The 25,275-nt window shown below is 44.3% G+C and overlaps 1 protein-coding gene across 1 annotated transcript; it reads left to right on the plus strand.

Annotated features, from left to right (window-relative positions):
* The first annotated feature begins 560 nt into the window (after positions 1-560).
* Positions 561-21,900, plus strand: LOC117351352 (probable peptidyl-tRNA hydrolase 2). The gene is made up of 7 exons (XM_033926550.1): positions 561-701; positions 3,718-3,840; positions 10,088-10,165; positions 12,737-12,805; positions 16,038-16,135; positions 20,678-20,792; positions 20,868-21,900. The coding sequence occupies exons 2-7, from the start codon at positions 3,718-3,720 to the stop codon at positions 20,955-20,957; spliced, it is 573 nt and encodes a 190-aa protein (XP_033782441.1). The 5' UTR covers positions 561-701; the 3' UTR covers positions 20,958-21,900.
* Positions 21,901-25,275: the final 3,375 nt, after the last annotated feature.

Consider the following 25,275-nt stretch of genomic DNA (forward strand, 5'->3'; position numbering starts at 1 on the left):
ACTTTCCTGTCCCTCATCCAGTGCCAGTAAGTCGATGCTCTGCTGCTCCATCATTTTCCTTCCAGGCCAATGATACTTCCTCCCTTCCCTCCCCGGCTGCCTCATTTCATCTCCATTGCGTCCTCCAGCAAGGAGAATCTCACGGGGCTGCCCTTTGCTCCCGTCCCACCAGTGGGAGGGCGATAATGGCGTCACAAATCGGGGGGTGTTCCCTTTTGCCGGTCTCGGTCCCGCCCCTAAAGTGACTTCAACGTGGGGGCGGGGCAGGCCTCTAGTTGCGCAGGCAAAAAGAGAAGACCCCCGCGCGCGGCCTCTGACGCCTTTATTCAAGCTTCGTCGAGATCGCTGGCCCAGCTCCAAACAACCCTCCTCTGACGCAACGCCTTTCCCTCCACCGCGCCCCGCCTCCTCTGACGTAGCGCCTTTTCCCTCCACCGCGCCCCGCCTCCTCTGACGTAACGCCTTTTCCCTCCACCGCGCCCCGCCTCCTCTGACGTAACGCCTTTTCCCTCCACCGCGCCCCGCCTCCTCTGACGCAACGCCTTTTCGCTCCACCGCGCCCCGCCCTCTCTGACGTCTCTCCCCTCCGCCCCGCGCTTTCTGTAACGCAACTTCCTGTTTCCGGCGAGGCTGGACGCGGCAAGGAAGGAGAATTCAGGGCCCGCCGCCGGCAAACTGTGGCAATTGCTGCCGCCTGGAAGGTAGGCGCGGGGAAGGGGGCGGCGGGAGCGACGACGGAGAGCGGAAGGTGCCAGGCCGCGGGGCGGGGCTGGAGCGCGAGGGGAAGATGTGTCCCCGGGTAAAAGTCGGATCCGGCCTGGTCGATGCTGCTCTCTCTTTCTCTATTGCATCCTCTCCACCCCGGTTTCTCATCTATGGGCTCCTTTTACGAAGGCGCGCGTTAAACCCGCTAGCGCGGCTTCGTAAAAGGAGCCCTACATCTCGTTCACACTTTCATGCGCTTTTCCTCCCTTTCCTCTTCTTCCTTTGTTGCGTGTCTGTGTTTTATTAGAATTTGTTATATGTGACAATTCAAATATTTGATGAAAGGAGCTCCATTCAAGAGAGAGGATACATATAGCATAATGTTAGAAGAGGTTAAAAAAAAAAAGGTTTCTCTAGTGACCCAAATGTCCACGACCCGTCACACTCCCCAAAAGACAAACCACCGTGGACGGAAATTTGTCAGCCTAGTCCCGAGACTTGCTGGTGACCCAGGCCCTGGTAACATCTTAATAAGAGGACTGTTGTGGGGATGCACCCCCCCCCCCTTCTTCTCCCTTGTGCTTTCCCGACACACAGCTGTCAAGCACATTTACCAAAGGCAGATCTGTAAAGACATAGCTTTAAGTGTCTGTTCTATAATTGAAAATAGATGCCTGTTTTCTTTGTAACTGCTAGGGTATTGTCCTTTTGGAAGATAAAGTAGTCTCCCGACATGCAACAGATCTCTAGCAACAGCTTCTGTGTCAAGAGAATGTCCCAGGATCGATGAAGAACAGATATGTGATTCCGAGTTTCGAGATTGCCACCGAGACCATGAGTGATTGGCTTAAGGTTGGGCAGATCCGTAGTAGGCATTTGGCATTAACCTTGCACTTGAAGGCACATACAGGCGATCATGCTGTGTGTTAATCAGTGGAGCTAGGGTAATGTCTTTTCATGTGTAAACCAGATGAAGCTGACACTGTGCTCTGGGTACTTGGTTAAAAGCTGTTTGCATCATTCCAGACGTGTGTCTTTGTTGAGTAAAGTTAATTCTTCTGCGTGACTTTTTTAAGACACTTTATTTTCAGATTGTCATGAGTTATCCTAACCACAGTTGACTAGCTTATTCCTGTTTCTCTTGCTAAATTGTTCAGTGTGTTTGCAATGCGTCCTCTAGGCTTAGTACAAGATCGTGTACAACATCAATGTGCTCTTGTATGCAAATTCAGTGTGGTCGTCTGCTGCCTGGCTTAGGATCCACAGTGCCCGTTGCTTGGATCTTGCGTAGCAGGACATCAAGACCGTTTTTGTTCCAACCCTTCTGTGAAAACTCATTCAACAATCATCGACTCCTGTAACCTTTTAGCAGTACCAAGTTCTTTATCAGAATTCAGTCTTCTATAGTGAAAATCATTTTGATACAAAAACTGTTTACAAATTATTGTCCACTTCTGTGTGTATCCCGTAGCAACAATTCATTTTCACAAGATAGTGTTGTGGCGTGGTGGGAAATATTTACATTTTACATCAATTAGAGGGACCCGACACACATATTTCATAGGAATCAGCCAAGTTCTGTGGAAGATACGACAAAAAAACATTTTGGTATGTTGGGGTTGTTTTTTTTTTTGCTTCACAGTGTATATAGCAGAAGTCTTTGTATTCTGTTCAGCAGAAAAGGCAATGCATTTCTGGTTTTATTTTTCCAGTGTTGAAGTACCTGCTGACCCTTGCTGTAGCTGGTGGGGATCCCCAAGCACCGCCAGCTGAGGACCTCCTCCAAAGGTGGCCAGAGCTCCCTTCTACTAAGCATAGCAGTCATTGGCAGCATCCTTGAACCACTGAGGTGCCAGCATCTATGACTTAGGGACGCTGCTGCTGCCTGCCAAGCTGGAAAAAGGTATTTTTAGCCACCTTTAGAGGAAGTCTTCAACTGACACAGCTTGAGGGTCCTCATCAGCTAGAGTGTTTATATTTTATATTTACATTAGAGGCTCTGGAAGAGACCCTTTTACAAAGTATGCCTTTGCTTATTTATAAATAGGTAATTCTGTAGCATAATTAAATGAAATAACTACTTATGAAGTTTCTAGGGACGGACGGGGATGGAAGAGATTACTTGTAGGGACAGATTTGAATCTGTCCCCATGCAACTCTCTACTCCAGACTCTGCACTCCTAATTGTCTGGTAGCAGATCCACCTTATACAACATTTTACCAAAACAAGGTGATTCTTTGTATTCATCCTAAATTCCTCCCAAAAGTCATCTTCAAATTTCACCTGAACCAGTTTATAGTTCTTCCTTTCTTCTGTCCAGAACCACATTCTCATCATGGTAAAGCAGCACTGCACACATTAGACTGTAAACGTGCTCTTGCTTTTGATTTGGCTTGGATTTCCACTCAGCTTTTCAAACAGAGCTCTGTTCACCAAGAGAACCATCTCCACTTAGCTGACAAACTTGCTTCTCAGAAGCATGGTCCTGGCAGTTAGGGAGTCCCACAAGTGAGAATATGCTGCCTGCTTGTCCTGGGATAAAGTGAAGTTATACCTGTAACAGATATTATCCAAGGAAAGCAGGAAGATATTCTCACAACCCTTCCACCTCCCCTAGTTGGCTTCTTAGCTTTGTTATTGAAGTGAAGGAGCCAGCATCAGGCAGGAAGGTGCATTCGCAGCATGGGTGGTCTTCAGGCTTTGAAGTTTTTTTTAAAATGATAGTTCACTTTTCGACTGTCTGTACCAGGCTCTGTGGATGACGTCACCCACATGTGAGAATATCTGCCTGCTTTCCTTGGATAACACTTGTTATAGGTAAGTAACTTCGCTTTACTTCCCAAATGTCTGTAACTGTTGAAAATATGGAGTGTATAGACCAATGAAACAAACTTATTTTGATGAATGTTGAATTGCAATTTTTTAGACGGTAAAGGGGGTGAAGATTTTTCTGGTCACCTATAGCTCCACCAATGGTTGTTTAGAACACACTTATTTTTCATGTATTCTAGATGTCTAGCATGGAGTCATTTGAGCAGAAGTTATCTGATGGAGCACCAAGGAGTCTGGATGTAAATCTAGAGTATATGCAGCAGCTGAAAGACCTAGATATTCCCGAAGAGGAAGCAAAAAAGGTGGGTCTGGCTCTGTTTCTGACGGTATTCAAATCCATGCTGAATGCCTGCTTTTTTAAAGCACCAATAACTGTTTGTCATTCCCTTGAATCTCCTACCCTATCTGCCACTTCATTCTTTTTGTAATTACCTACCTGAGCAAAATAAACAGATTCACCCTTTTTGTCTTTCGAACAGGGACATCTCTTCTGTGTTTAATGTACAGCACTGCTTGAGCGCTACAGAGATACTAAATACACTTCTCCCTCCATATTCACAGGGGTTTAGGGGCAGAGCCGGCCCACGAATATGGAAAAATCACAAATAACTTTTAGGTGCTGATTCCTACCCACCCCTGCCTTCCTGGTGGCTTACCAGTGAAGCGGGGCAGGAGCGATCTTCCTACGCTCCTGCTCCGTGCAGAGCCGTCAACAAAAATGGCTGCCGTGAGTTCCCGTGGTCTCACGAGGGTATAGCGGGAACTCACGGCAGCCGTTTTTGTTGACAGCTCTGCACGGGGCAGGAGCGTAGGAAGATCGCAACCAGGTACAGTGTGGAGAGGTCCGGGATGTGGGGGGTGAGTCAGTGTTTAGAAACTCACAAGTCGCAAGTTCTAAACCCGCAAATTTGGAGGGAGAAGTGTAGTAGTAATAAATCAAAGGACATAAGAACAGATGTAAGAATAGCCATACTGAATCAGACCAATGGTATATCTAGCTCTGTGTCCTGTTTCCACAATGGCTAATCCAGTTCTCTTGATTAGGAAACTTGGCACTCTCTTGCCTTTTCTGTATATGAAACAGGATACTGGTGTACTATTTGAGGTTTATTTACAAACTTAGAAGTAGCTTTATAGGTTGTGTTTTTCTTTTTTTTAAGATACTTCTAAGAGCATGAATGCTCAGCTATTAGCCTTATGAAATTACCTTGTGCACTTCCCTTGATAAATTTGGTGTTTTTATGTTCTATCCACACTGGATTTCAGTGCATGCCAAAAGGATCCTGAAAATGTGGTGGTTTTTTTTTAATCCACATCTGTTTGCATGTATATGTTCTAGAAACAAGGCCCCCTTAGTTCTGTGTGAAACTTTGAACCATGGAGTTTTTAAAACAAAACAGACTTATTGACTAGCTGTGGTACATTTTTTTAATGTGATCCTATGTAGTGGATCTCTTACGGCCATTCCTTGGTTTGTTTTGTGCACATCTCATGTAATGATTGTCTGCCATAAAGTACAAAAATAGTTTGTAATTATTTTTTGATGCAAATATCTGACAGCAACAGTATTCTCTCTCTCAATGCAAAAGTAATTGAGATATGTAAAATTATGCTGCAAATTTATATTCATGTCACAATACTGGAATGATACTTGCATTTCTATATAGCTTTTCCAATTTTAGTGCAGCTAAAGTAGTAACTTCATTCAAGATATACTAATTTGCTTTGTTATTGTTTGAGGACTAGGGTTATGCAAGGGTAAGGGACAAGCGTAATTCATTTGATATTCCAGTGCAATAGGTGAGACATTCTAGACCAGGGGTGGACAACTCATGTCCTCAAGGGCCGGAATCCAGTTGGGTTTTCAAGATTTCCCCAATGAATATGCATGAGATCTATTTGCATGACTGGATTCCGGCCCTCGCGGACCAAAGTTGCCCATCCTTATTCTAGACAGTAGGGTTATTTCCCTTTAGTCACATGGTTGCAGAAGGAATAGATTCCAGATTTTTCACTTTGCCTCTATAGTACTGATCAGTTTAGCGCCCTCTACATTTTTTTCCTTCCGCAATGCAGTTGTGAGTGTTCTGCTCTCTCCATTTTATTGTTTTAATTTGATGTAATTTCGTCCCCATTTTGGGCAATTTAGTGCTTGGAGCAGTTTTAAAGCTCTGCCTGCTTGAGAATTCACAGACTTTGGTCTGCAGCTGACAGACCGATCCCTTTTTGGGTACCTGTTGGCCAGTCTGCATAGTTTTATCTGGAATTAAGGGCCTTCCCTGAAGTGGCTCACCTGCTGTTAAGCAGGGGTCAAGTACAGGCTACTAGGCACCCTTAGAAGGCTCAGCGATGTCTTGTAGGGTGTAAGTATAGTCAGACATTGGAGTCTGATCATTGGAGTACTATAAAGGCAGAGTGAAAAATCTGGAGTGGATTCCTTCTGCAACCATGCAACTAAAGGGAAATAATCCTACTGTCTAGAATGTCTCGCCTATCTACTGGAAAAGAGCTTACCAGGGTAAGTACATCATCTCTGTTTCTGGTTTTCTGTGATACAACCAAAGCAATTTACATATTATATGCAGGTACTGTCTCTGTCTTAAGTTTTTGTACCTGGGGAAATGGAGGGGTATCACAAGGAGCTGCAGTGAGAATCGAACCCTGTTCCTCTGGTTCTCTGCCCACTGCACTATATATTAGGCTACTCCTGTAGTGGCTAATTGTATTATTATGTCTGTTGAACTGATAACAAGAAATACTCAAAATTGTTCTTGCATATGAGCTTTTGAGATTGAAAATATCCAATCTTCTGATGGTGTCTCAATAGGATCCATGTTCCCTCCTCTCCCCCCCCCCTACTTACAGTCCAGGATCCATGTTCCCCCCCCTTCCCTACTTGCAGTCTAGGATCCATGTCTCCTCCTCTCCCCCCTCTCCTCCCTACTTGCAGTTGAAGATCTATGCGATGAGCCCTTTGTTAAGAATCAGTAGGATTGGGGCTGGAGCCTGTGGAGAACCAGTGATTTCTTAAAAGCAATATCTCTCAAACTTTTTTAGCTCTGGCATACTAAATGGAGCAAATGTTTTCCACGGCACATTATAATTGAAATTATAAAATTGCAAAACCAATAAAAAATTAAACTTGAGAGTTATTTATTTAAATTTTTTTAAGCAATGTATGAGTAATTGTAAACAACGGTGGATAGAATAGAATTGCTAATCAATGCGATGGATGTGCTTGTTTTTGAGGGCAAATTAACTCTAAATGCGGCTCAGTAGTCAACAAGCAAACACGCATTTCATCATCCACTATCTTCAGCTGTTCTCTTCTCTTTGATTTAATTTCTGTCAAAGCTGAAAATCAGTGTTCGCAAAGATAAGAAGATCCAAACAGTAACAAAAGTCATGATTGCTTTGCTGCTCAGGTTAGGATACATGATTATTTGAATAGTTTCATAGTAATGATACTTCTATGTATTATTGAGTAGGGAGGGAGGGGAGGGGAGGTTATTCTATTCAATAAGAATAATTTATATATTAGATTTCTTTTTTTTTTTTTTAATTTATTTTATTTATAAGATTTTCCATTTTAATACAAGCATTACATTATACAATGCAAAAGATCCAGAAAAAATATTTCAACAAAACTTATTTAGGAAAAACATTATGTCTTATTTAGTCCACAATTTAAACCACAATTTGAAGATCAAGAAAGGAAATAAACTTCCGAAACATTAGTAACAAATCCACTAAACAAGGTCACGGCATTAGAATCCCAAGTTACAACCAGCTGGCAAGTCATACATTACTAGTCATGGTTACCATTTTCTCCTTTGATCCAATAAATTCCAAAAGTTGTTTGGGCTCAAAAAAAAGAAAATTCTTATTTTGAAAAGATACATAACATTTTGCAGGAAATTTAACAAGAAAAGTAGCCCCCAGAGCCAGGGTCCTTGACCTCAAGGACAAGAACTCCTTCCTACGTCTCTGGGTTATCTGAGCTAAATCAGGAAAAACTCGAACATTAGAACCCAAAAACTTATCATTTATGTGTCGAAAATACATACGAAGAATAAATTCCTTGTCACTCTCCAAGGCTAAAGTCAACAACATGGTAGTTCTTTGAGTGACAACCTCAAGGGAATTTTCCAGAAATGAAGACAAATTCAAGTCCACTACTTTATCCACTGGGGTTTCTATAGGTGTGGATTCCCCTTGTGTTGTTTTTAAGTTCAAGTAGTAAGCTCTAACAATTGGAGGCAAGTTTTCTGGTGGTATGGCTAAAGTCTCTCGAAAATATTTCCTAGCCATCTCAACTGGTGAGATAACAGGACACTTAGGAAAGTTCAAAAATCTCAAATTATTTTTCCTCAGTTGGTTTTCGAAACTTTCCATCTTACGGGAAACATAAGATCTCTCTTTAACCAAATCCACCTGAACCTTCTTTACTTCATTCAAATTATTTTCCTGTTTCTCCAACCTTTCATTAACCTTAGTAAGAAGCACCCTTGTTGCTCTACTTTGGAGAAAACAGTTCCATAATCTATTTTAATTGTAGATAAAGTCAATTTGAGATTGGAGTCCATGACTGATATGGCCTGCCATAGCGCCTCCATATCTATCTTATCTGGTTTCTTCATCTCCCCAAAACTGATGGCATTCCCTCCCGAGGCACCTCTCACCTCTTCTTCCAAAGTGCAGGAAATTTCTTGATGGCTCCCATCTCCTCCTTCCAGTGAAAGGTCTGATAGGGATGTCCCTCCAATGCTGGAGTCACTTTCTCCCTCTCGGGACTGTCTGGCTCCAAGCAGTCCCTGCACTTGTGCACTTCCGGGCTGGGGAGGAACCAGCCTCTGGTCCGGACTCAAACTCGTCCGACTCTCTGCGCTGAGGTTCGCCGAAAGATCCGGGTTCCCTCCTGTAGTAACTGGGATCACCTCACCCATGCGAGCAAAAGCGCTCGTTATAGTGGATTGAATCAGCCGTTGAAGGGGTTCAGCCGCCGGAGGAACTGCGCGAGCGACTCCCTTCCTCTTCCCCATAACACCACCGGGTAAGAGGCTCCGGCACAAATTCAAAATACAAACGAGCGGAGAGCTCGCTCAGGCGTCCGCTCCCGACGCCATCTTGACCGTTATATATTAGATTTCTTACATAATATTTAAAATATTACAGAATATTAATTTGTAATGAAATGTTATACTTAATGCATATATGAGTTAATCAAGTGTGTATCTTTAAGTTCATATGAGTTTAACTGCTACACTTGTAACATGCAAAAATGAATAAAGAATTTTTTTTAAAAAAAAGGATAACTACTGCATAAAAATAAAATAAAATTGCTTTGCTTTTGCTTTTCAAGGACCAATCACGTCAAAGAATGATGCATATCTGGGTGGTTGTATGCTTAAGTACACAGATGCTCATAACATGGACATACTCTTGTACATGTCATCTGTTCTAGTGTATGCTTACGAATGGAATTTTTAAAATTAAAGTCAAATTCTGGACTCTCACGTGGCACACAGTTTGAGACACTGCTTGCTGTTTTTAAATCAATTACATAGTGCAAACAGATGAACAATCAAGTAATATAGCATACTGCACTCTGTTCCAACAAATAATATACAGCTATTAAAACCCTCCCCCTCCCCTCCTGGATGTGTATAACAATCTTTCATGAATCAAAGGGAAATAATATTACAATATTTTGTTAACAGGCCCCAAATTTCCTTGAATTTGCTCTGGTGTCCCCTCTGTATAGAATGAATGTTTTCAAACATATAAATCTGACATAAAGACTCCCACCAGAAACTATAATTTAAGTTATCCCAACTTTTCCAATTTTTCATTATCAGCTGCATGGCAATTTATTCTCATTTGCCTTGATTGGTTTCTTGGGGAATATCGTTCCAAACAATAGTATATCATATGATAGCGATAATGGAACTTCCAATATTGTAATAATTTGACCCCATATGGATTTCCAGAATTTGAGTATCAAGGGACAATAATATAGCAAACGATCCAGTGTCCCTATATCAAGATGACAGTGCCAGCACCTATTAGATTTAGAACTGTCCAACCTTTGCAACCTAACTGCGGTCCAAAAAGATCTATGTAACAAGAAAAACCAAGTCTGTCTCGAAGATGCTGACGCTGCACATCTCATCCTCCAATTCGTGGCCATTGAAAAGCAGAAATCTGCTGCTTTGTCTCAATACTCCAAATATCCTTAAGACTAGTTTTTGGCTTTTTATTCAAAAATTCAGATATCAATTTATACCATTGGCCAGCATGATGTCCTAGGAAATCTGTCTGGAAGCACAGGATCAGCAAGCTATACTGATCTCTTAAATTACTCCATTCAGGGAACCATTTTACAAAGAGACACTGCTTTAAAGCATGCAGTTGACTTCCAATTTAAGTTCTGGCTGATAGTTTGTGATAAGCTTTTAGCTAGGAAGCCAGAGTTGTTCACATATGTTCTGCTGTGCTTCATAAGTAAAGCATCCCAAAGGATCATTTTTGTTGCTGTTGTTGTTCCAGGCACTGATTCTCACTGGAAATGTATCTGCAGAAGAGGCAGCCATTTTCTACTTTGACAGCCTGGAAAATCAAAACCAGGTAAGATCCCTCTCCTTATGCCCTTTCCCTTTCATTATTCATCAAATGTTCAACTGCATCTCAAGAGATAGCTCTTCTTTTAATTTATTGGTAATCCAAGCCTTGATAAATTTTCTTTCAGATTTAGGTACCAGCTCTAAAATTTTAAGACCCCCCCAGATCGGATGCAGTTAATTTCATGCGTCATTGTATGGCAACCAGCGCCCCAGTGTCCCCTCCCACCTGCACCTCATTATCCATCTCCTCACCTGCAGCCTCCATCACTCTTACTCAGACCCTCACCACGTTTTCACCTGCTTTTTGGGGTTTTTTACATCACTATATCTTCACCCAGTCTCTCTCTCAACCCCTTACTGATATTTGATTCATAGCAGTAACTCTATAATGTAACTATGTTCTTTGAGTCTGCCAATACTGCCTTTTCCAAGCTTTACCATCTACAAGTATGACTGTGGGAATGGTGACTGTCCTTCCCTCATTTCTACTTTTGTACCCCTTAGGCCATAGGGACTGCTGATAAACATTTCCATTCCCTCCTTTAGCCACTTTCCTCTTCGGTTGGTGCAGCCTGAAGATGCTTCAATTGCAGGGTGCCTTCAGCAGATCTTCAGCCACGAGGGCCCCAAGTCACCATGTTTGAACTTCTACGCTTAACGGTGACCTTGCACCTGGCTTTTCTTGAGCCTTGTGTAATCAATCTTTTAAAATCTATTACTTCTTTCCAGTGCAATAGGAATGATATGCTGAACCTTAGATACTCTGTCCTTGTGAGCATACTGCAAAAAGATGTCAATCACAACTTTTGAAACGTCCTCCTTCTCCCAGGAGTCTGCTGCCCCCTTCAGTTTCTCTTTCTGCAGGTGAGCACGAAAGCTGTCTTTTGATCTACTTGGTTTATTTATTTTATGTTGTGGTAGTTCTGCAGTTTTTTCACTCTAGTCGCAGTCTTTTTTTGTGACATCCGAGATCCCTTTTGATAATGGTCCACTATGTTTGCATGGAGAGGAGCAGATTTTAAATCTGCAGCTGGCAAGTGTGTCCTTCAGACCTGTTTCAGCCAGCCTGCTGAAGATTAGTGGAGCCCAGGATCCGTTCCCCTGGTGTTTGCTTGGCCCTTTGACTTGTTAAGGGGGGCTGGAGTTCAGACTGTTTAGGTGCTAAAAGTGTTCCTTCGGGGCACTCTTGGTGCTAGCTGCATTTCATCTCTTCCCACACCTCCCCCTTTTTTGTGAGAGGTCTGAGGGGTTGAGGGTCTGTGGAAGTCCTACTGGCAGCCCAAAAATTCCAGCGAAGTGGCTGAGTGACTGGAAGTAGAGGGCCTTTCCTAGAACAGCCACACTTGAGAGGAGCTGAAGCAGTAGCAGCACCATTTCCCCAACACATGGTCTGTGACGGTATGTGGGAAAAATTGGGGTTGGGGGTGGGGTAAGAGTTGTCTTCAAAAGTTGTTTTTAATTGTTTCTATAGCTAGGACCTTGGTCTCCCTCCCTTAAAAATATTGTTTTTTGAGGTTTTTGGTCAGCCCTGAAGTGATTTTAAGCTGTTTTTTTAGCACTAAAATTCACCAATGGCATCCTAGATTTTCTCAAAAAAAAATTTTTTTCCTAAATTCTGTAAAGTAGATGTGACAGCGCATGAAGATTCTGCTTTTGGATCCTCAGTACTGAAAGCAGGCTTATCTCTTCTACCGAGGACCAGGGACTGCTTAGGTATGTCCCTAAGGTTCAACATACCATTCCTATTGCACTGGAAAAAGAGATTAGGTTCTTACCTTGATAATATCTTTTCCAGTAGACAGGAATGTTATGCTGAACCTCCCCACCCAATAAATTCTGATACGCATATATCTGCCTTATGCTTTCTCCATAGCTAAGACTTTTCTGCCAGTTGGACTATGGATTCAGAATCAGATAATTGAGGTCCACTGATATTCAAGCTGTTGCTTTTATTTGATGTGTTTTACTGTTCATTGGTAATATTTGTTCAATTATACATTACATTTTCTTTATTTACTGTTGTAACATTATATGAGCAGATCAAACCTTGGTTTTAGGTCAGGGGTGTCCAACCTAGTGAAGTATTTTGTGCGGCCTTGGTCGAGGGCGATGCAGTGTTTTCCTCTGCTGCCCCCAGGTGTTTACTGTCTTGCTGCAGCGTTTGCGCGTTTGTTCGGCCCCAGAAACATTTTTTTCGGCCAATGCGGCCCAGGGAAGCCAAAAGGTTGGACACCCCTGTTTAGGTAGTTCCTGTCTCCCTCCTTCTCCTTCTTTTACTCTAGAGCTCTTGCATGCTTTGGAATGAACTGAATAGGGCAGCAGACTCCTGGGAGAAAGAGGAGGTTACAAAAGCTGTGATTGACATCTTTCTGCAGTATGCTTGTGAGAATGGATAAGAGTACCCTAAGATTCAGCATTCCATTCCTATCTACTGGAAAAGATATTATCAAGGTACGAACCTAATCTCTTTTTATGGTAGGGAGGTGCTGGTTTTGTAATAATGAAAAAGGGACCTACCTCCACTGTTAGTAGGCCAGAAGGACTTTTCACTCAGTGTCCCTTTTATTTGTTGCAGGAAGAAGAGGAACAGTCTTATAAAATGGTGTTTGTAGTCAATATGGATCTCTCAATGGGAGTTGGCAAGGTAAAGACAATTAAAATGTAAATTCAATTATATTGAAAGTTTGCGCTCGCATCATGATATTGGAAATGACTTTAGAGCTTGTGATATCTTTAATAATTATATTTCTAGGTAGCCTTTCTAATTTTAACTCAAGGGGGTATAACAACTTTTGTTAATATGACAGATTGTAAATTATTTTGAAAAGGGAGCTAAGTTAGTTATAAAGTAGCTTAACCAAGTTTGCAAGAAACATTAGTGGGAAAGAAGTTGGTGAAAATAGAGCAATCTGCCTTTATTGGGAGGAAGAGTCAAAAGGATGCCTACTGTTTGGACTGAGAATCAGGTTGAGATTTCTGAGTCTTTTGTTGCTTTGCTTGGGGGTCACTGACCAGCAGGCTACAGGATGATGAAGATGGCTGATTATAACAATGTTTTGTGATGTAATAGTATGAATGTCTAGATGGAGCAGAGTATTTTCTATAAGAAAAAGACTGAAAGGTTTGAGACTTAGACAAAGTTGTTACGGTGTCTTGTGTGTGGGATTTTAAAAAATTTATTTTATTAGTCACTTCAATCTTGTCTCAAAACAGATCACCCTTGCAAGGGACATCTGAAAGGTGCTTCTTTAAATTCTATACATTGTATGTTTTTTAGGAGCAACCTGAACTGAACGAGGGGCCATGACCTATATAAATGCACCTTGTTAGTCAGTTGGTGATGATTCATAGTCAAGAAGCTTAAAAAACTCTTGAGCAGGGTTTTTCCTTTGTCTCTGTTTTAATAGAAAGAGCTTGACCTGTTTGTCTTTCAAAGTTAGTAAAGGATATGCTCTCTAGCGGAGATTTATGCCTTTGAGGCAGAGGAGAAGGATCAGAGGATATGCCATAGGATTCTTCTGCTGTATAGTCTGGTGGTTAGAAATATCTGAATCAGACTCCTCAAAATATTCCCTTCTAGGTGAATCAGTGAGTGTACATTGAAGGAGCATTAACTATGACCCAGGAAATAACTCCTCTTCCGATGAGGACGCATGCATGGAATGGTCATATTGATCCCGATACATGATGTTGAGCAGGGGAAGGGACACCCCCGAGGTTTAATGGGACCCCCGTGGGCCCCAAGCTCAGTCTGGACAATAAAAAGCGGAGAGAGCTGGCCTGTATAAGTAACTAACCGCCAGCGGTTTAAGGACTTAGAAGCTACTACGTCCCAGCAGTGAATCTTCATCTGCATGTCACAACAAAAACCTTTTCCAGCTTGAACTGTTTCTAGGAACCTGTTTAGAGTATCCACAATCGGGTCCCCTGAAGCAGGGATCGAAACGGGGCCGCGTTGGGACCCCCAAATCCTGCTTACAAGCTAAGTAAATTCTTTAGAGTTTGCCACAGGTGCAGTGACATTTGCAATTTGAAAAAGCAGTACCTTGTTAGGACAAATCTTTTTGAAGCTTTTGAAGAAGAGTTTTTCATATATACCTTTGAAGGAAGTGATCAAAGATTTTTTATAAAAGGACTATGACTGGAAGGTAAACTCTTTTTCCAAGGGAGGTCTCACAACTTTCCTTTCAGAGTTTCGTATCTCTGAGCTTTTTTATAAATTTGTTTGATCACCCTTCACAGGTTAGTTACTTATACAGGCCAGCTCTCTCCGGTGTTTATCATAGCTTTTCTGGCTCTGTGTCTATTAACCATATCCCTGAATGTACTTTAGTAAATTCGTTTGGACAATAAAAAGGCCAGAAAATGCCTTTCTTGTCCTCTCCAAAAGTACCTAAGGAAAGGCCTAGAAAAGCAGAACAGGACAGCACAGGCTTACAACTCCATCTGCTGGAGACTGAGAGCAGACTGATTCTATGAGGGACAGCACAGCCCACTTGTACTATTAGAATTCAGTGTGTTCTCAGTCTCCACCTACTGGCAGAGGAGCGTAAACCCATCCGTCTGTGCGTGTGTGTAGGAACACTAAAGAATATGCCTGCCTGTCCTCAGAGATTGTGTGTTACTATACAAACACATAGAAACCTTATGATCATCACATAGAATCACACCTAAGTCCCGCTCCTCTTTCATGCACGAAAGTTCTTCATTCCCTAGGGGTTTTCCAGCCCAAATGTATGACTTTGCATCTCTTAGCATTACATTTTAGCTGCCAAATTTCAGACCATTCCTCAGGCTTCACTAGGTCCTTGCTCTTGTTAGCCACACCATCAGGTGCAGATTTGGTATCATCCACAATTTAATGCACCACATTTTAACAGGTCTTTCTAAAATGCCATAAAATCATTCAGGTAATGACATATAAGGATCCCATATTAGCAGCACTAAAAACCACAGAGCTCATAGGAAAGAGACTTGAAAATGTATTAGACTCTTGATTGAGAGGCCTGATCTGCTACTCCATTACCAGAAGGGGGCGCTGCCTCCACAGGAAAGTGCACCTTTTCTTCCCTCTCAATGTATTCCATGTCCAGTTTCTTTTTTTAACTTTTTTTTCTGCGATTTGTTTTCAATATAAATCGCAGGAATACATCTTGGAATAAGAACTAAGGGCTCCTTTTACGAAGGTGCGCTAGTGTTTTTATTGTGCGCTAGCCGAAACTACCGCCTGCTCAAGTGGCGGCGGTAGCGGCTAGCGCACGCGGCATTTTAGCGCGCGCTATTCCGCGCGTTAAAGCCCTAACGCGCCTTTGTAAAAGGAGCCCTAAATATAATACCTAAAAATGACATTAAAAACCTCATTCAAATCCCATACTAATGTTCTTCATAAAGCGGGGGGAGGGGGGAGGGAGAAAATTTCAATCATGAGCATTTAAAAGGAAATGATTAAAAAAGAAAATTAAGGATATCTCAGTAACCAGCATAACCTAACAAAACAACTGGGAGGAAAGTCTATAGGAGAGTAGAGACTCCAAAAGGAATTTTATTACTAAGGAAAAGGAACAACTAGGGCAGTTCAGACTTTAAATCCTTAGACTTCACAACACATTGGCACATTTTAAGAAAAAGGTTACATCTGTTTGCAGATTGTAAGACCTAGAAGCAAGAACTGCTCCAGCCACAACCAGAAAAAATATGCATTTTAACCTGCAGAAGTTGGAATCTCTCTGTGTCAAAAGCCAAAGATACAATTCAAGTAGCAGGAACAGCTGGTAACTTCAGAGATGTCTATGTCCATATCCCTGGTAACAATGGCTAATAGTTAATCGGAAGAGTAAAATGTATGACTGAAGTATCAATAAATTGTGTTGTTCCAGATAGCAGCTCAGGTGGGACATGCGGCTGTTGGACTATACCAGCGAATGCATGTGGAACCTAAGCACAGAGAAATGGTGTGCAGATGGGATGAACAGGGGTAAGATTTTCTCAAAAGAAGGTTAGAACATGTTCACCTATGGTTTGTTCCATCTAGTGCAGAGGTAGGCAATTCCGGTCCTTGAGAGCCACAAGGCAGGTCAGGTTTTCAGGCTATCCGCAATGAATATGTATGAGATGGATTTGCGTGCACTGCCTCCTTGAGATGCAAATCTATCTCATGCATATTTATTGTGGATAGCCTGAAAACCTGACCTGGTTCCGGCTCTCAAGGACCGGAGTTGCCCACCCCTGATCCAGTGTAATGTGGCAGGGCTCTAGGCCTGTGTACAACTGAACTATGCCGTGAGCAGCTGTTGTGCATGTGACAACATATGGATCATTCAGTACAGTTTTGTAATGGGGCAAACATTTGTTAAAAGCTCCAGCAATTATGTAATATAGTAGTGCAAGCTCTTGCATTACTTTCCACTGGGAGCTTATTTTTTATGATGGTTGATTCATAAATCATGGCAACTATTTTTTTCCTTCTTGAAAATGCACCAACACTGGAAATCTAATAAATATGTTTGAAAATGTGTGACATGTATTTCTTAATGTTGCCACCAGATGAGAGGAGTGCAGCGGTCTCTGGTAGGGGAGAAGCAAAAAAATATGACATTTGAAATCATCGTTCTGTTAACAGACAAGTAAATGTTAGTAGTTTCACTAAACCAAGCACACAATCGGCTTGAGAGTATGTTTAACTTTCTGTTAACATCTTACAAAGCGTTAGCGTTGTCATGTAGGATTATGACATTGTGTAACAGTTCTGGACATTTCTCCTGTACTGCACAATGCACTGTGTATTCACAGTGTGCCCCTCACAAACTGAAGCATGTATACATTAAAAGCTTGGATTGCAAGTAACTTGGTATGCAAGTGTTTTGATGAAACTTTTAACTTGTAAAACACAGTATACACACATCACAACTGAGCTGATGGTTCTTCTCTCTCTCTTTCTCTCACTGTCTCTCATTCACTCTCTCACTTTCTCTCACTCTGCAGGAGTGTAGTGACTGTTCTAAACAAGCAAGGTCTTGCAATACGAGTACATACAGTATTTTGTATTAAAGTTTTGGGGTTGTGGAGTTTCCATTATTTCTTAGGGGGAAATTCACTTTGATATACGAGTGTTTTGAATTATAAGCTTGTTTTTGGAACGAATTATGCTCACAAACCAAGGTTTTACTGTACTTGTACTTTGTTCATGTTGCTTCTGCCCTACCAGAGACTGCTATACTCATCTCTCTTCTGGTGGAAACGTTAAGAAGTACATGCCGTACACTTTCAAATGTATATATTAGATTTCCAGTGTTGGTGCATTTTTGAGAGAAAAAAATAGTTGCCATTACTTACTTTAGGTATTAGCATAGGCAAGAAGCCTTCTGCATCCTAAGCCTTTTTTCTTGGTTCATATTTTTGCTTATTTCTAAGTCTTAATTTAAAAAAATATATACATAAGTAATGGTGATATTGTTAGCTGATATGTGAACCTGACATCACCTAATTTTCCAACCATTCGGTCCAATACTTCTTTGAAGACAACAGGTTTTACCAAGTCAGCAAAGTGGCTCGTACTTACTTCGCTTTTTTTACAGAGGCACGGTGCCAGATTCTGTAAATGGCCCTCTGATAATTTGGCACAAGGACTTGGCGCTAGCAGAGAAACCTGGTGTAAATCCTGGCATGCAACTTGGGCTCAGATCCCCGCTGTTCTGTAACATTGCAGACATCTTTGGTGAATGTCCTTGACCTGCCTGTGGTCATGCTCCCTTTTGAGTTGCACGCAATCCGATTTAAGTGCCGATTGAAATCCATTAACCAACTACTTTGGATGCCGATCTGGGATATGTGTCCAAATATGGGTGACCTTTATAGAATCAGGGGAATACAGTGGTGCCTCACACAACGAACTTAATTGGTTCCAGGAGCAAGTTTGTTATGTGAAACGTTCGTTATGTGAAACGCGTTTTCCCATAGGAATACATGTAAAAAAAAATAATTCGTTCTGCAGCATAAAATATGCTAAGATGACATAAAAAAAGATAAATTTTTGGTTATTATTTTTATTTAGATACATCTAAAAACATAATTGTTTTTTAAAACAACACACATTTTTTAAATTTAAAGACAGACTAAGTAGAGTCTAATTTTACAGTGAGAGAGGGCAGAGTCTCAGCGGCAAAAACTGGGACTTAACTGTTCATTTTTTTTTTTTCTACCGTGTTTCCCCGATGATAAGGCAGGGCCATCAAATAAGACAGCCCCCCCTTTTTAGAAAAAAATGTAAAATACGGCACCCCCCCCGCAAATAAGCCACCCACCGATACCTGCGCTTACCCGAATCGGGTGGTACGGTGGGTGACTCCGTGTGGTCCCTGGCACCCCCGACACGATCGGGGCAAGAGGGAGCTCAAGCCCTCTTGCCCCCCCGACTCCCCGACACGATCGGGGCAAGAGGGAGCCCAAGCCCTCTGGCCCCCCGACTCCCCGACACGATCGGGGCAAGAGGGAGCCCAAGCCCTCTTGCCCCCCCCCCGACTCCCCGACACGATCGGGGCAAGAGGGAGCCCAAGCCCTCTTGCCCCCCGACTCCCCGACACGATCGGGGCAAGAGGGAGCCCAAGCCCTCTTGCCCCCCCGACTCCCCGACACGATCGGGGCAAGAGGGAGCCCAAGCCCTCTTGCCCCCCCCGACTCCCCGACACGATCGGGCCCAGAGGGAGCCCAAGTCCTCCTGGCCACGGCGACCCCCTAACCCCACCCTGCACTACATTACGGGCAGGAGGGATCCCAGGCCCTCCTGCCCTCGACGCAAACCCCCCCTCCCCCCAACGACCGCCCCCCCCAAGAACCTCCGACCGCCCCCCCAGCCGACCCACGACCCCCCTGGCCGACCCCCACGACACCCCCAACCCCCTTCCCCGTACCTTTCTGTAGTTGGCCGGACAGACGGGAGCCAAACCCGCCTGTCCGGCAGGCAGCCAACGACGGAATGAGGCCGGATTGGCCCATCCGTCCCAAAGCTCCGCCTACTGGTGGGGCCTAAGGCGCCTGGGCCAATCAGAATAGGCCCGGGAGCCTTAGGTCCCTCCTGGGGGCAGGGCCTGAGGCACATGGTCGGGTTGGGCCCATGTGCCTCAGGCCCCGCCCCCAGGAGGGACCTAAGGCTCCCGGGCCTATTCTGATTGGCCCAGGCGCCTTAGGCCCCACCAGTAGGCGGAGCTTTGGGACGGATGGGCCAATCCGGCCTCATTCCGTCGTTGGCTGCCTGCCGGACAGGCGGGTTTGGCTCCCGTCTGTCCGGCCAACTACAGAAAGGTACGGGGAAGGGGGTTGGGGGTGTCGTGGGGGTCGGCCAGGGGGGTCGCGGGTCGGCTGGGGGGCGGTCGGAGGTTCTTGGGGGGGGGCGGTCGTTGGGGGGAGGGGGGTTTGCGTCGAGGGCAGGAGGGCCTGGGATCCCTCCTGCCCGTAATGTAGTGCAGGGTGGGGTTAGGGGGTCGCCGTGGCCAGGAGGACTTGGGCTCCCTCCTGGCCCGATCGTGTCGGGGAGTCGGGGGGGCAAGAGGGCTTGGGCTCCCTCTTGCCCCGATCGTGTCGGGGAGTCGGGGGGGCAAGAGGGCTTGAGCTCCCTCTTGCCCCGATCGTGTCGGGGAGTCGGGGGGGCAAGAGGGCTTGGGCTCCCTCTTGCCCCGATCGTGTCGGGGAGTCGGGGGGGCAAGAGGGCTTGAGCTCCCTCTTGCCCCGATCGTGTCGGGGAGTCGGGGGGGCAAGAGGGCTTGGGCTCCCTCTTGCCCCGATCGTGTCGGGGAGTCGGGGGGGCAAGAGGGCTTGAGCTCCCTCTTGCCCCGATCGTGTCGGGGAGTCGGGGGGGCAAGAGGGCTTGGGCTCCCTCTTGCCCCGATCGTGTCGGGGAGTCGGGGGGGCAAGAGGGCTTGGGCTCCCTCTTGCCCCGATCGTGTCGGGGAGTCGGGGGGGGGCAAGAGGGAGCCAGGCGGAGAGAGGGCAGTTAAGCGCAGTGCCTGCGCGGAAGGATGCAGCTCGGGCGACTTCGTTGTGTGAAACGAAGTTCGTTGTACGAATCAAGACATAAAGTTCGTTGTGCGCAGCGTTCGCTGTGCGAGGCGTCCGTTATGCGAGGCACCACTGTAATCCATCTTACTTGTGAACTGCTATATTCAGGAACCACCTAGTATAGCAATATAATTTGACTTGAATTGTAGCTTTAAATATATTCTAAAGCTCATAGGCAGAAGATGGGGTAGGCCTTTGAGCCTGGCTCTACCAAATTTTTGCCAAACATAGCATCAGTAATCAGGGACATTTCTTTTTGTTTGTTTGGTGGTGGTGGTGGTGGTGGTGGGGGGACTGAGAGTGAGCAGGAACAGAGCTTGGATCCTTTAGCTTTCCAAACATAGATACTGGATGTACAAAACAGATGTATGATGAGATTTGACATATAAATGTCTTAGCCTGATATATTGATTAGATCAGCTTCTTTCAGAAATGAAGTGTTGCTGACAATTTGTTTGATTTGAAGGTCAAAAAAGGTTGTGCTTCAGGGATCCAGTGCTGTGCATTTAATGGAACTGCAGGCCTTGGCTCTTAACTTGGGATTACCATCATACATGGTGCAAGATGCAGGGAGAACTCAGGTAAGAATGGCCCGAAAGCGTCTTTGTGAGTGGGGTGGAAGGGTCTTTGTCCTCATGTTGTTCATTTTATATCAGATTGCAGCTGGATCACACACAGTCCTGTCTATCATGGGTGAAGAAGAACTGGCAAATAAGGTAACGGGTAAACTGAAGCTGCTTAACTGAGAGACATTTCCTAATTGCTGGAGATCTGCCCTCTCAATGATCGAGTAGTGTGAGGATAGTGGACAATCTATGTATGCAGCACTCCTGCTCCCTTTCCTCCCAACAAAAATGCTTTACCATGCAGCAAGCTACAGCATTCTGGGATGGCTGGGGAGCATTTTGTGGAACTGAAGTGGCATTTGCTTCTGCACACTGATCTTGTGGACATTTCATGTTTACTACCAATGCAGTTACACTAGTCTTGTTTTCTCACTGCGTGACAGAAATGCAAATACCGTTGCACTACTGCAGTACCGAAAGGCGTGCAAGAGAGTTGTAAGTAGCTGGCAGACTCTGATCGCTACCAGGGATTGAGTAGATAAGACCAGCATTACATAAGCAGATGTGCATCTGCAAATGGAGAGCAGCCATTTAAATCACAGCGAAAGAGGAGGCTGGGTTCTGCCAGCCACTTAAAAGGTTTTCTTGCTTTTTAGGGAGCTTAAGGCAAAAATTCAAGTCTAGGATCAGATCTCCTGATTGTTTGTTAGGGAAAGTAATGGATAAAGTTTCAAGAAGCTATGTTATGTCTATGGAAAGTCTCCTGGCAGACTTGCGCTTCAGGTAGAGAAAAAAGTAAATATTCTGTGTGATCCTATCAGACTAGATTTCAGCTGTTACAACTACCCACCCCTGCTATATATTTTGTCAGTCTGTAACTTGTGCCATAAACCTATTTGATCCAAAGTATGGTGTAACAATATATGCCTAGTGGACCTGCACTGATGTATAGCTTAGTCATATGTGTGTGTGTTCTTTATTTGTAAATGTAATTTTATATCAAAACCAGAGTGAATGTTTCCTAACATAATTGCTATAACTATAGAAGTCGCACAAGGCAGTTAAAAGAGATTGAATTGTATTTAGGGATATGTTTTATAAAAGACAAATTGAAAGAAGTACACATTTAATTGTATTTTTTTACATGCTTTTCAAATGAGTGAATTTATACTTAAATGCTTATAATTTTTACTTTCTGTCCCTCCCTCCATCCTTCCCCTGATACTTCTAGAACAGTGGTCCCCAACCCTGTCCTGGAGAACCACCAGGCCAATTGGGTTTTCAGGCTAGCCCTAATGAATATGCATGGATCAGATTTGCATGTCTGTCACTTCCATTATATACAAATCTCTCTCATGCATATTCATTAGGGCTAGCCTGAAAAACCGATTGGCCTGGTGATCCTCCAGGACAGGGTTGGGACCACTGTTCTAGAATGCATTAAGAGCATTGGTTTTGGCTAGATATGACTTGTAACATGGCCCAACACACATTGAAGAAATTCATTCCCTCCTTGGTTTTAAGGAGAAAATAGTGCAACTGTGAACCAAGTAGATAAAGCTGAATTTAAGGATTTTCCTTGATAGTTTACAAACCTTGAAGCATTCCAAAAAAAAAAGATTTTCTGATTAGAATGATAATCGGGGTTGGATTCTGTAACCGGCGCCTATGTTGATGGCTGCCTAAAAAGAAGCCACCAATTGTGTGTCAATCCCATGACAGCGCCGGTTACAGAATCACACTTAAATTCAGCCAAGATAGGTGGCTGAAATGTAGGCCAGGAAAACCCTGGCTTACATTTCAGCCGCCTATCTAAGTCACTGCGGGATCCTAAAGTCAGGCTACAGCAGCCATAAACTGATTGTGGCAGGGGACGCTATCCCCGACCAGCTGAGCCGGTAGTGCTCCTCAAAGCTGTGGCTTCTCAGCTGATCGGGGGGAGGGGGAATACTCCTGCCAAGATCAACTGAGCTGCGGGGACCCCCAGCACTGGCAAGAGGGATACCCACTCCCTCCAGCAGCAGGAGGAGGGATGGGTTTGGGGGTATGCAGGCAGGAGGGAGTGGGCATCCCTCCTGCCTATCGTGTTTGGCGGGGGGTGCTCTGGAGTTTCCAGCAGGAGGGGAGTAAGCATACTTCCTGCCACGAGACTTCAAATGGGGGTTCGGGGGTTCTGGCAGGAGGGAGTGGGCATCCCTCCTGCCAATGTTGGGGGATTTCCCCTGCTGCAGCCACTCAGCTGATTGTGGAAGGGGTATTCTCCCCCCCAATCAGTTGAGCCAGCAGGACTCTCCGAAGCCCCCACAGCTCATCTAGGGCCAGCAATGCCGTGGGGCTACATGTATATCCTCCATTTTTCCCTTCCCCTCCCTGTAGTGTTCCACTGTCCAAAAGGCAAAATTTAAAATTATTCTAAAGTCACGAGAAAATTAGCTTATCTCTTCCCTCCCTCTCACCCACCCCAACCCGCAGTCGTCCTTACTTTGTTGCTTTCTCTGAAACAGGAACCCTTCATGATCCAGACAGAACAGCCTTATTGTGTCAGACCAATGGCCCGTCAAGCCCAATAGTCCATTCTCACGGTGGCCAATCCAGGTCACTAGTACCTGGCCAAAACCCAAGGCTTTTGAAAGGAGGAGGGAAGGGTTAAGCTATTTGAACATTATTTTTATTTTGTCTTTTGAATATAGAGTGGAGAAGTTGAGGGAGGGAGAAATGCAGGATGTGCAGAAGACTGTGGGGAGGCCATATATAAATTCATGGGAAGGGATCTCATATTGCAAAACTGCATATAAATGTACACATTATGGACTGAATTGTAGGAATCCCCACACTAAGCATTATTATGGAAACAGAGAAAAATTAAGACGAATAAAGACCAATCTAAACTAGTGTGCCTGAACTTATCTTTATAAATAAACTATCTAAAACATAACCATGCCATCTACTATCCTGTCCTCTCCCTTAGAGATCCAATACTGTACACTCATCCTAAGCTCTTTTGAATTCATATAGACTTTTTGGGCTAGATGCACTAAAGTCAGCGATCGTCCATTGCTGTTACTGACCTGTTGCACAAAAATGGCCCACTGTGTGTTTTTCCAATCTAGCCATGCAAATTAGCTAAAACCCCATGCAAAATAGCCAAGCGATGGATGCACTAACATTGCTTGGCTATTCTAAAAATAAAATGGGGTTTTAGCGATCATAAAAACCGATATTTCTAGACCCTAGGCACCTCCCTCTGTATCCAGGAGGGAGGAGCCTAAGGTCCTGATTGGTCAAGCCATTCAGGCTCCTTCCTCAGTATCCTGGATACAGAGGCAGGTGCCTAAGGCCTGATTGACTCAGACGCGTAAGGCTCCACCCTTTGGGAGGAGCCTTAGACGTTTGAACCAATCAGGGCCTTTGGCCCCTCCCTGTGCATCACATGATGCACCGGATAGGGGAAGGCCTTCCTGTTCCCAATGTTTAAAAAGGTATGGTGGAGGGGGGGCTTCTGGTAGCAGGAGGGAGTGGGCATCCCTCCTGCCATTTCGTGGCTCCGGGCAGCCCAGTGTGGGGGTGTTCTGCATGGCAGGAAGGATTTGGCATTGCTCCTGCCATTTCGGAGTGTGGGGGAGCGCGGTGGCTGGGAGGTGCCTGGGTGAGTGTGTGGTGCAATAGTTAGAGCTACAGCTTCGGTACCCTGAGGTTGTGGGTTCAAATTCCGCACTGCTTTTTGTAACCTTGGGCAAGTCACTTAATCCCCATTGCCCCAGGATAGAGTGGTAGCCCGCCGGGACTAATAATGCTTGAGTACTTGAATAATTTGTAATCCACATAGAATTGTAGGATATGCAGAATATAAATTAAGAAAATTAAGAAGACATTTAAAAAAAGGACAGATTGTGCATGTGTAACACACACAAAGAACATCTGTGCCATAAAAAAAGGAATCCCTAACAGCAGTGACTGGAGGATGTTTCCCCTATCACTGCTGTTAGGGCTCTGCGCATGTGTCAGTCACTCACTGAGCGATTGATCGGTCGTATTTGCATGCAAACTTGATAGCGCATCGATAGCTGCTGGAGAATCAGCCAACAGCAATCGAGTCAGTATCTTTAGTGCATCTAGCTCTTTGTCTCCACCAACTCAACTGGCTCTTAGTGAGGTGCCGTTTACAGAATAATGTTTATATTCTGGCATCGTACCTATCTTTAGACACGATCATTTGCACCAACTGAAATGTGGTGGATATCCTCATGCCTAAATTAGATATAGATCCCCCCTTATCTAAGAACACCCCCGATCCACCCATGACCCTCCCATTTCTGAGCCCCTTTTTAGACTCGCATATAACTTTTAATTAAATCCAGTTAACGCTAATTAGCGTGGGCACGCATGCAGCTCAAAGTGCCATATACTGTATAGAATCCAGGGTTATATGCATGAAAATCCAATCACTGGGCATTTGATCTGGCCTGCTTATTTCTGGGTATTGAATAAGCAATTTACT

The sequence above is a fragment of the Geotrypetes seraphini genome, chromosome 17 (assembly GCF_902459505.1).
Source record: "Geotrypetes seraphini chromosome 17, aGeoSer1.1, whole genome shotgun sequence".
NCBI classification, from domain to species: domain Eukaryota; kingdom Metazoa; phylum Chordata; class Amphibia; order Gymnophiona; family Dermophiidae; genus Geotrypetes; species Geotrypetes seraphini.

Coding starts and splice junctions, on each gene's coding strand:
- LOC117351352 (XM_033926550.1), top strand. CDS start 3,718: ATGTCTAGCATGGAGTCATTTGAGCAGAAGTTATCTGATGGAGCACCA. Junction 12,806..16,037: donor TCTCAATGGGAGTTGGCAAG/GTAAAGACAATT, acceptor GTGTTGTTCCAG/ATAGCAGCTCAGGTGGGACA. Junction 20,793..20,867: donor AAGATGCAGGGAGAACTCAG/GTAAGAATGGCC, acceptor ATTTTATATCAG/ATTGCAGCTGGATCACACAC.